This window comes from Homalodisca vitripennis, chromosome 4 (assembly GCF_021130785.1).
Source record: "Homalodisca vitripennis isolate AUS2020 chromosome 4, UT_GWSS_2.1, whole genome shotgun sequence".
Classification (NCBI taxonomy): Eukaryota; Metazoa; Arthropoda; class Insecta; order Hemiptera; family Cicadellidae; genus Homalodisca; species Homalodisca vitripennis.
In genome coordinates, this window is record NC_060210.1 from 91,487,501 (window position 1) to 91,497,864 (window position 10,364).

The 10,364-nt window shown below is 31.9% G+C and overlaps 1 protein-coding gene across 6 annotated transcripts in view; it reads left to right on the forward strand.

The window, feature by feature from the left end:
* Window positions 1-9,389, forward strand: part of LOC124359767 (citramalyl-CoA lyase, mitochondrial-like) — a 22,306-nt gene extending 12,917 nt beyond the window's left edge. For all 6 annotated transcript variants that reach the window (XM_046812781.1, XM_046812777.1, XM_046812778.1 and 3 more), the window contains 5 exons: window positions 1,252-1,443; window positions 3,102-3,288; window positions 3,598-3,711; window positions 6,229-6,407; window positions 9,190-9,389. In XM_046812781.1, the coding sequence (XP_046668737.1) occupies window positions 1,252-1,443; window positions 3,102-3,288; window positions 3,598-3,711; window positions 6,229-6,407; window positions 9,190-9,285 (768 nt within the window). In that variant the 3' untranslated portion in view covers window positions 9,286-9,389. The remainder of the gene's footprint in view (window positions 1-1,251; window positions 1,444-3,101; window positions 3,289-3,597; window positions 3,712-6,228; window positions 6,408-9,189) is intronic.
* The last annotated feature ends 975 nt before the right edge of the window (window positions 9,390-10,364 follow it).

Genomic DNA, 10,364 nt, shown 5'->3' on the forward strand with positions numbered 1-10,364 from the left:
AAATACCTGTCAAATGACTTTTATTTAAATTCAGGAAAAATGGATTAAGCTTAATTTAGTTTCAAAATGTTGAATCACAAATTATTCTGGTTAAGGAGTTAAACCTTTCATCTCAAAAGGATCACCCTATCAAAAACGGTGTCTGTTCAAAGTTTAAAAACATTCTTTGGTATTATTGTTTTAGTTAAGTTAAGGCAAAAAGCATTGTTTGTGTTTGGTGAAAATGTTTTGGAAAATACTTTTAATGGATCTACTTGTAGTTCTGTTTATGATAAACTTATACCTTACATGTTTGGTGATAAATGATATCCATATGAAAATAATATGACAAAGAAATATCTAAAAACTCTTAATTAATTAGTATTTTTTAAACTCAACATATCATACTTGTTTAGAATCATGGGTTTTTATTAAATATAAAGATTTAATCTTTTTTTAATAGCATTCTAAATGATAAGAATCCATATCATTGTTAGTATTATAATGGACATCTAATAAGTTAACATATAAAGTACATACTATATTTATTATTTCCTTATATAATGGTACAGACTGAATTTGAACTTGTTTAGTGTGATACATTTCTAGAGAGAAATCCAATATGCTATGTAACAACACTGTTCAGTATTGAAATTGATAGGCAGTGTAGAAAATCATTTTAAATCTGGCAAACCAAAAAATTTCAACTGGCAATAAACATTTTTGAAATATTGTGTAGAAATCTCTCAGAACAATAGCTCTAGGTTCTAGAAGAACATGAGATTCATTTTAGTCCTGGATATAATGTTTTGAAAAATAGTAGTTTAAAGCCTTACAAAATCCACGAATTAAAACAAGATAATTTTGATCACAGAATTAAGTTTTGCAAACTCATGTTGAACAAGTGTGATGGAGATTGCAAAATAAAGGAAACTCTTCCTGTAGTGCTGTCAATACTGCACTGGTAATAACTGGAAATTTTTCTGTTCCAGATAGGTTTAACACCATCAGTTTTATCTGTAACCATTCAAAGAAGGCGGTTCTCTAATTTTTTAACACTCTATAACAATTATATTAATTGAGATTTTAAAATAGCAATATAAATTTTATAATTTGTGAAAATAATAGTATATTATTATTAAACTGAAGAGACACATCATGTAGTGTTGGAACGTAATTTTAATACATATTTTACAAGCTTTACTCTAAATAGAAGATGCTAATGTATAAAGTGAAAGTATGTGAAGTAATAAAGTAACATGTACGTAACAGAAAGAGGCGAGGGCCACAATAAGAAGCGTGTTAGATGCAGGAAACTTGCCAAAGAGACCTGAGGTTGGTGTCAGAGTCAATGCTGTGGACAGTGGTCTCTGTGAGGATGACTTATCTGTCATATTATCTGCTAGCAATCCTCCTGCTGCATTATACCTGCCCAAGGTAGAGTCCAGGGACAACTTATTATGGGTGAGTTTTAACTTTTGTATTGAATGATTTTCTATTCATCTCAGAAACAGTATTTTAAAACCTGCATTAGAATTGAAGTTATAATGCAACATTTGCTACAAATAAATCCACATTATAATTTATTAAATAAAATTATGTATTATTAAAAATTATCAAACTATGCATGAATAGGTAAACGTCAGTTATGTGCAGTGTAGTTTATTTCTAGAAAGTGAAGATAAGAACACATTTATTCAATTCTTGTAATTTGGAAGAATAATTCAGTAAAGAGAACATAATTTTTTGAACATTTACTGTTGTTCAGTGATACAAGAAATAAGTAACAATATGTTTTGAGATCTGCAATCTGATCTTTTCCTCAGAGGGATAACTATGTTAACTACAATTCAGGTTAAAATAAACAAATCTTACCAGAGAATTTTGATACGCATGTCAAGAATCATAACAAACAAGTTATGTGTCAACTCCATGCATTCTGTCTCAAACATGTACTTAATAAAACAAAAACAAACGCACGCACGCACGCACGCACGCACGCACGCACGCACACACACGCACGCACGCACACACGCACGCGCACGCACGCACGCACGCACGCACGCACGCACGCACGCACGCACGCACGCACGCACGCACGCACGCACGCACACACACACACACACACACACACACACACACACACACACACACACACATTATTAAATAGTGTAATGACACACACACACACACACACACACATATAAAATATTCAACAACACAGGAAAAATGTATTATTGTGGGAATAGTTAGGATGAAAAAATGGGAATAGGGAGAGTGGGTGTAGGAGTTATATTTAGACCACACTGAGAAAGCAACCGAATTCTTTATTGGGTCATAAGACAATTCTATCCTTGATAGGGATAATAGAAAAACAAATTATAGGCTGATCCCCATTTTAGCCTTATTCTACCTGCCATCATGGGCCTTTGATCTGTGTTATGATCTTTATCAAACAGAGTAAGGAGGAGAGTTCAACAGTACTGATAAAATGTGCAATGGTCGCAGACAAGATTTGTACCTGCATTACCTCAGACCTAAAGACCAACGCTTTAGACCCTCGTCCTCCGGCTGTACTGCCAACTTTTAATGTAGTGGTTTGAAACTTATATTTTATTACTCTTAAAGGTTTATTTACAGTAAATCTGTTTAACAAGTTGAGTTCAGCTACAGTTCAGCTTCCTCTTAGAGCAATGTCTAGAATTTGATGCTGTCAGAGATTTGATGCCTGGAATCTGGAGTCATGATCGTCTGAAGAGATCCATTGTTTCGATTTCAGACACACTTAGAATACAAAATATAGTGCAATCCAAGTAAAGAGGTGTTATAATTGTCTCATCAGGTGCACAATTGAGAACATACATCATACATCAAAGTCCACCATGTTCATACTGCACTGGTTTAATGCATCTTGATGAATCCTCGGTGACTTATGTCGCAATATGAGAAATATTATCAAATTTAACAACACAGCGAATGTACTAATGATGGGTGAAGAAGAGCAAGAAAGGTGTTTTTCTTGTTAGTTGTATTGTTTGTTGTCTTATTACGATTGTACTACTACTGTTTTAAAAATACAGTTCTTCTTCGTGTATAATAATGAATATACAACTTTTCAGTAGTTTGCTGAGAAACTGGACAAGTATTTGGTCCATAATGTGACTGTAAAGTTGGTGATCTTCGCAGAATCGGCCAGAGCAATCATGGATCTTCCAGAAATCTGTAAAGCCGCAATGGAGTTATCTCAAAATCACAAGCTTGTACCAGTCGGACTGGTCTTTGGCAGTGATGACTTATGTGCCAGTATCGGTAAGTGGTTTAAAGCATATGAACAAATTTTTCTGAACTGAAAAAAAGATTGCTTTTTAAAATATTTTTACTGACCTACACAGCATTGTAAGGCCTTGCTAGCTTATAGTATAGTTGGTATCTAGTCATCATCATCAGGCTCTTTAACTGTTATAAAATAATGTTGTTAAAAAAAATTAATTTTAGAGATATTTTTTATCTCTCATTGGTAGGATTATTATTTGTGTTTTCCACGAGCTTATTATAATAGTTGTAATAAGACTGTGGCATTGAAGTGTTTAATATGTAAGGTAATGTAATAAACTGCAGGAGCAGCAAGGAGTGTGGATGGGGGTGAGATCATGTATGCAAGACAGCGGCTGGTTTTGGTTGCCAAGGCATTTGGACTTCAGGCTGTTGATATGGTTCATATTCAGTATAAAGGTATGGTAATACTTAGTGTTTATTCATTATATTTTTATGTTTTCTTTTACTCTCATAATACATGCTATAGAACATGTGATGGGTCATAACATCAATTTTGGTGAAAGTAGCCATTTTGGATAACTCTATTTGTAAAAGAGGGTCTTGTAGAAACATCTGTCTGTCCTATAGATCACTGATGGTTTTATTTTTATTTTTATAAAATTTTTCATCTAGGTGCAAGTTAAATAGATTACATAATTTTTAAATGTTTGAATATTTTACACAAAATACACTTGATATTTTATTCTATTAAAACCATGGTTTTAGTCAACAAACATTTTCTGAAAATCTGATTAGCTAATTTAATTTATTTGTATTAATTAAATTAATATGTATGTAATAGTCTAATTACATTTGATTTTTATTAAATATTTATGATTGAAATAATTTAAAGAGCAAAGTGCCAACATTAATTTAAAATGATTATTAACAAGTAATAAGGGTTTACATTTTGCCAAAGTACTGTGTGTAAGCCATAGTACAAAAAGTAAAATTTTTTTGTTTGAGACATACTTCTAATTCTTATTACATGTCCACAGTTCTTTATATTTATTATTGCTGTACATTTCTTAGACATCAAACCCATGTCTTTTTTAAAAAAGGAGTGATAAAGCTTGTTTATTCCAAATACTACATTGATGGTGACAGTATATGATTGCCTGAGAAGCCACTGTATTATAAAAACCACCATATGCAGGGCCGGATTTTTTGTTGAAGTTGACTAGATTCTGACTGTTTTAATTTCTCATTCTTTTCCGAATGAAATTTCTACTACCTACTCCAACATTTTCTTAAAATCATTATAGTTTCAAAGTACAAATTTCTTTAAAATAAATTTTTGTAAGTAAATCCAATTATTTATATATTATCAAGAGTTATACGAATAACAATTTTATCTTCAGCACATTTTGTTATTATGTTTAGAAATAAAATTATTATGCTACAATTGTCTCAGGTTAAGTTATAGTTATAGTTATAGTAGATTAAATTGACCAAATAGTCTTCCTGGTCTCTACGGTAAAGGAAGAAATGTGCTAAGGATTTTGACCTTCATAATAGATAAAATGTCAATATAACATGTAGAAATACTTATCTTGAGTGTAAATCAGTACAAACAAATTAATCAGTATTGCGTCTACATAACTGTTATATTAGTTAGTGTACAATTGGACAGGGAAAAATGTTAAATAAGTCAGTGAAGGACTGAGTAAGAACTATTGATAAATTAGTCAGTGGAGAAATGGGTAGATATAACTGATATACTGGTCAATACTTAACTGGAAAATCAAGGTGTATAATATAGCTATGGTGGAAAGGGTTAATTCAATACAAATTTTAGGTTCAGCTCTATTTCAACTTCTGTTTAGTGCAGCGTCTAAAATATGACACTGTCCTAGACTTAATTCCTGGAATTTGGATTCAGCGTTCGTCTGAAAATATACAAAAAAGTCAGTGACAAGAAGCTTAAAAAAAAACTCTGCATCGTTTCAACATCAGAGAGATCTAGACTACAAACAAATGTAAAGTAGAAGTGTTTTAATTCTCTCATAAGGTGCACAATTGAACATCACTTGTGCACTACGATGTTCCAGACATGATCCAAAATCATAGTGGAGGAATCGAGTTTTCTTCACATAACGTAGCTATGCTGGTCAGATTTCAGACGCTGCACTAAGTTGAAGGTGAAATAAAATTGAACTCAACGTTTGTATAGACTAAACCCTTCCCACAATAGCTACATATGTAGATAACTTGGTTGCTTGGTATTTTTAATTTGTAAGCTACAGTGGTGATTTTTGTGTGTGCATTTTTATAAGACTATAATACAACTAATCAGGTATTTTGTTCCTATTTTATTGGGATAAATAAGTGTATTTAACAAAAGTATAATAAAAATGACATAGTTAAATTATATTAAAAACAGCTCTATCTCAAAACCGTTTAAGAAAAAACTTTGACTTTACTAAAAAACATAGTATTTTTCAAGTTTAAAACGATATATCAATAGTTTAAGTCAGGTCAGTAGTCATTAAAAAATCATATATTTTCTTAAAAAACTCAAAAAATTAGTAACAAATTTAGATTTCAATTTCAGTGTGGTAAATAACGTTGTAAGTTAATTTGAATGTAAAATTAATAAAAAATTGTAAAAACCTATTTTCATTAGTGAATTCTCTTAAGGTGTCTTACTAAAACTTTGCCCGTGACAAGCCCTAGCTTCCTGGTTGGGACCCAAGACACCAGGCAAGATGTTATCCGAAAGGGTTCCGGCCTGGGCCCTCCGTGGCCCGTAGTGGGTTTAGTGGGTAGTCCGCAAGGGAGTCCCACACTCCGTGCGCAAATGCATTCCCCCTACGTTTAAACAAAAAAAAAGAAGTCTTAAAAATATGCTGTAGCAGTTGTTAGATCAGTTGTAACTTTTTTAATGCAAGACAAGAAAGTTTTTTCCATTTTCCCTATTTCTGTCTCGTGCAGATCTGGACTCTCTGAGGCAGCAGAGTGAGGCAGGTGCCAGGCTTGGTTATACGGGCAAGCAGGTGATACATCCTGATCAGATAGAGATTGTGCAGAAGGCGTTTCTTCCCAGCAGAGAGCAGCTGCAGTGGGCTAGAGATGTAGTGGATGGCTTCCGTGCCAGTCAGCAGCAGGGCAAGGTACACCTCTAAAACTATACAAAAATAACCATAACATACTTATAATGTTATGTTAGGCAGAAACATTAACAAGAAATAAAAGTTGGGTTCACCTTCACTATAGTATCTGAAATGTTTCGGTTTTCTATAATGTTTAGTAGCCCCATGTGCTGCTGCTCAGATTTTGAATTGGTTGTGCATATGTTCTGGTTCAGTTAAAGTGTAGTGCCTCACATTGGTTACATGATGAGTCGTGGGCTGGTTACTACACCGTGGGTTTAAGTAACACTGTAGGTCAAATATATTAGGGTTGGTATCGTCGTTCGTGGTCTAAATTATGTCGTTCAATGTAGGTGGGAATAAATATTATGGTTCACTTTAAATACTAATCTCAGGGTCCAAGTAGGCTAAGTCCTTGTGTAGATAAAAATCTCACTGTGTTGAATTTTGAGGATAAAGGTGATTGATTAATTGTATGTTAACAAGTATTCACAGTACTTTCTGGATTTTTACTGATTTAATAAAATTTAAATTGTATCCAAATGGCATTTTAATATACAGTATGTCTTTGTCTTTACATTGACATTAGACATTACATTACATTTCAACTCAGAATTGTCCAAATTGACCAATTTATGTAAAAGGTTTTAAATTTTGTGAGTCTATTAATGTTTCCTGGCTATAACTTATATTAACACTTACAATTTTCTCGGCACATGGGATAGATATTAAGTAAAAGAATCTCACTATGTTATTTAGATTTATTTGCACACCATTTATAACTTAATTTCACTGATTTTACTTTGTTTTTTATGTAAATTTATTTAATAAACACTATATCCCATCGCACTGTAGTAAATTTTTACTTTAAACGAACAATTTGTCCACATCACACATCACCAATTTGTCAGGAGCATCTCTCCTATGTCCACTTCGTTTGAGATTTCTCGCAAGAAGAAGGAATTCCAGATTGCGGCTTAGTGACTAGGACAATGCCCCTCTCCACTCTCGTTCAAATCAGTGTCTTCACGCTTTAATTTAATCTGATTCGTTGTTAATAAATACGGAACTCCATCATTTATCCACTATAATTTATAAATTTGAGTCTTTTCTATTTACCCTAATTATTTATCTATCAATTCTTTATTTAAATTTTTGCAACATGCGCTTTCTGAGGTCATTCATTGCCCCTTCAACACTCAATTTGTCTTAACCCACAAATTAGCTTGTTTGCCTCATTATATTTAGTACTTTTAATAAAAATGAATTTTACTTATGTTGATCCAATTTAATTATTTAAATTTGTTCCCGTGTAAAGTTAATTTATTTTTCTACTATTGATTAAATAAAGCACAACTCTGAAAACACATGTTTTCTCATATCGCAAAAAAATGTGAATATTTGAATATCGTAATTTGATCTGTCACATATCAACCCTTACATTTTATGGGTGAGTAGTCTTAAGTCATCTAGTCACAATAATAGACTTGCTTCCTCCCATAAGTATGTGCTGAGAGTACTAGTAAAGATTATTTAAGACTTATGGAGAAAAGCCTGTTAATCCTTTTAACCTAAGAACTGGCAAATAAATTACCTCTATTGGTAGGCCATTTTCCACAATTTGCAACCAAACGAACAGTCTAGTAATGTGAAATTTAAAACAGTTTAGTGTCAGTCAACCAAGTAACAAAGACAGAACGTAACCTGATTAAAAAAAAAATTTTCATTGTTGCAAAATTCTGCAGTAAGATTCATGCAAACAGAAGTACCAACTGTTAATTTCTGCACTATTCTTCGATATTGCCTGGTGTTTGTATAGTAACTAATGGTGCTCTCATATCAAGCATTTGTAATGCATATACAAATTTTTGCAATCTACATTGAAACTTGTTAATGTATACTGAAATTGTTTCACTTAGTTCTCATAATTTTGTTACTCTTTGTATAAAAGTAAATTACCCTTATTTTTGTATCATTCTTTTTAAACGACCCCTCTTCCCATTGAGAAATAAAAGGTGATATTTTTATTATGTACACTAAAAGGCATTCTTAACATACTAAGTAATGGAGTTAGTTGTAATAGTGAATATAAACATTGTTCCTCTTTACAGTATTTTGAATATTAAAACAAGACCATTTAAATATGATGTGTGTATAGATATCTGTGTATAGTTTTAAACAAATATTGTGAAAGTCAATGTTGTTCGGAATTTATACGCAATATATTTCTAAGTAATCTAAAAGAAAAAAAACCACGAGAAAACTCACCTCAGTTCCTGGTCTGCTTAATTTCAAACTTCACCATTAGAAAACATTGCAATAAAGATACAATTCTGTTACTTATGTATTGTTTAAAAAATGTTATAAGCATAATTGAATTTCCCATATTTTTGCAAAGCTATTATAATTATTAGTATTTTCTGCAAACGACATTGCGTACAAAACTAAAATAGAATGTTTAAAAAGTAATCTCAAGTATATAAATACTTGTATTACAAAATTTCTTTTTATATCTTCCCTTTATTATTTGAGTGTTTTAAAATAAATCTTTTCTGAGTTCATGTGAACTGAAAGCTTCGCTTATAGTCTTACTAGTAACTCAAATATATGTTCAATAAATTTGGTTGTCCGCGTTAATTTGGTAAGGGTAAATTTTTTCCTAGATACTAAGTAGTATTTATAATTTTTATTTGGTTGTCATATTATATATAGTTTAGCTTCAGTACTTATTGTTAATTTTTTCATTGAATTCACATGATTTGTTCTTTTTATAAAAGTTTGAGTCATTCGTATTTTGTTTCAGGGTGCTTTTGTCCACGCTGGCAGTATGGTGGACATGCCTTTGCTACGGCAAGCAGAAAACATTATTAGGCTGTCAGGAATTGATCAGAACAGTTGAAAGTTAACATCATCGAGAGTTTGAGCTTATTACTTTCTGTGTTATTGCTGAGAAATATTTTATTGTATAAATATACTGAGTTCAATAAAGGATTATCATTAAAATATTGGATTCTATTATAGTTCATTCCAATCTGTTTAAAGAACACCTAGGTTTTTATGGAGTTAAATTTTTGGGGCATGAAATCGTATAGTTGGATTCTTTTGGGCATCCAATAAATGTCAGAGATTGGGTATATGACAGGAAGATGGATCATAAAATTCTGAGAGAAGTTAAAACAGAGCTCTTAAACCTTAAATCCAGAGATCAGTGGATATTCAGTTTATAACTGGCGATCAACAGATTATCTGATGATGTGCAACTTTTGCTGTTGTCACTTATGGTACACACACTGGTGAACAACCACTTGATTTATAATATTATTGGAAACTCAATGAATAGTTGGATAATATAATGTTTAATGTTACTTTGTAATAACTGGAATGGTAAGTGACAGGCCCTGAAAACTAGTGATGATTAGTTGTTTGTTTGGGCATTGTTACTGACCTATATACATCTCTATTAATGTACTGCAAGTCATATTTAAAAAAGGAACTATGGTACATTTTCTAAAACTAAAATAAATGTCGATTGTTTTGTGTTTCTTGAAATTTTCAATTTATTTACATAAGTATCTTTATACTTTTAAGTAGAGCTTCAACCCCTTTCTATTTTTTAGAACCAATTTTTTCACTAGGACCTACAAACAAATTTAACTTTTTTATATTATGAATTATAATCATAAAATTTTTTTCGTTAACTGTGAACAAAATATATGTAGATTTTCGGTAAAAAAGACTTTTTACATATTTTACGAAGTATTAGTACGTCACACCACATGTCACGTAATGGGCTGTGCTAAGTTGGCATGTAAAATTTCAAGCCTATGGTTCATTTTATTCTTGAGATGTCCTGCAAGCAGTCAGGCAGACATATAGACAGACAGACAGACAATCATACAGAAAAGAAATTTTTACATCCCCCTGGCAGACTGTTGAAGAAATTATGCCACCCTACTGAGTGATATACTTTGATGACAT